The sequence below is a fragment of the Verticillium alfalfae genome, genomic scaffold (genome assembly GCF_000150825.1).
Source record: "Verticillium alfalfae VaMs.102 supercont1.14 genomic scaffold, whole genome shotgun sequence".
In the NCBI taxonomy this organism is placed as follows: domain Eukaryota; kingdom Fungi; phylum Ascomycota; class Sordariomycetes; order Glomerellales; family Plectosphaerellaceae; genus Verticillium; species Verticillium alfalfae.
The window spans coordinates 968,165-968,936 of NW_003315025.1; the positions used below are offsets into that span (position 1 = coordinate 968,165).

At 66.8% G+C, this 772-nt stretch overlaps 1 protein-coding gene across 1 annotated transcript; it reads left to right on the forward strand.

Moving 5' to 3' along the window:
* Positions 1-205: 205 nt before the first annotated feature.
* Positions 206-751, forward strand: VDBG_09268 (bfr-2; the record flags this gene model as incomplete). Its single annotated transcript, XM_003000727.1, has 3 exons — positions 206-210; positions 285-629; positions 667-751. The coding sequence occupies 3 exons, from the start codon at positions 206-208 to the stop codon at positions 749-751; spliced, it is 435 nt and encodes a 144-aa protein (XP_003000773.1).
* Between the last annotated feature and the right edge of the window lie 21 nt (positions 752-772).

The following is a 772-nucleotide window of genomic DNA, read 5'->3' on the forward strand; positions in this document are numbered from 1 at the left end:
CCGCGCCGCCGATGCCCGTGCCGAGCAGCGCAAGCTCATGAACGAAGGGCAAAAGGCCCTCGTCGCCACCATTCGGCCGCCGTCCAACAAGACGCCGCAAAGGGCCTCGCCGTTCGCCAGCAGCGCAAGACTTTTGACGGCCTGCTCAACATCCGCATCCGCCTGCAGAAAGCCCTTGTCGCGACAAACTCCTTTTCCGCTTTCGATGCCGTCGGCGACGACGAGGCGGAGCCGTACTCGGCCGCCGAGGAAGCCGCGCTCAAGCTCCTCGGCACACTTGATAGCGTCCGCGCCACGCTCGTCCCCAGCGCCTCAGCATCCTCGTCGGCTTCGACGCCTGACAAGAAGCGCAAGCGCGACACCTCGACTGAGGCGCTCTGGGCTGCGCTCCAGGAAACCGATGCCCGCGCCGCCAAGCACCGGCGCAAGGTCCTCGACACGTGGTCCTCCAAAACGCGCAACGCGACCGTCGAGGTCAAGTCCCGTAACCTTATCTCGTCGCAGCAGTCGCTCGTCGCGTCCCTCGAGGACCAGCTCCTCAACTCGGACCGCCTGATCAAGCGCGCGCGGACACCGCGCTCGTGCGCCCCCGTCCAGGTCGCCGCCAAAGTCAACGAGGACGCCTCGGTGTACGACGACGCGGACTTTTACCAGCTCCTGCTCAAGGAGCTCGTGGAGCAGAGGACATCGGACGAGACGGCCGCGCAGGCGAGCGGCGGCGCGCTGGCGACGGTCAGGTGGGCTGCCATGAAGGAGGCGAGGACGAAGAAGC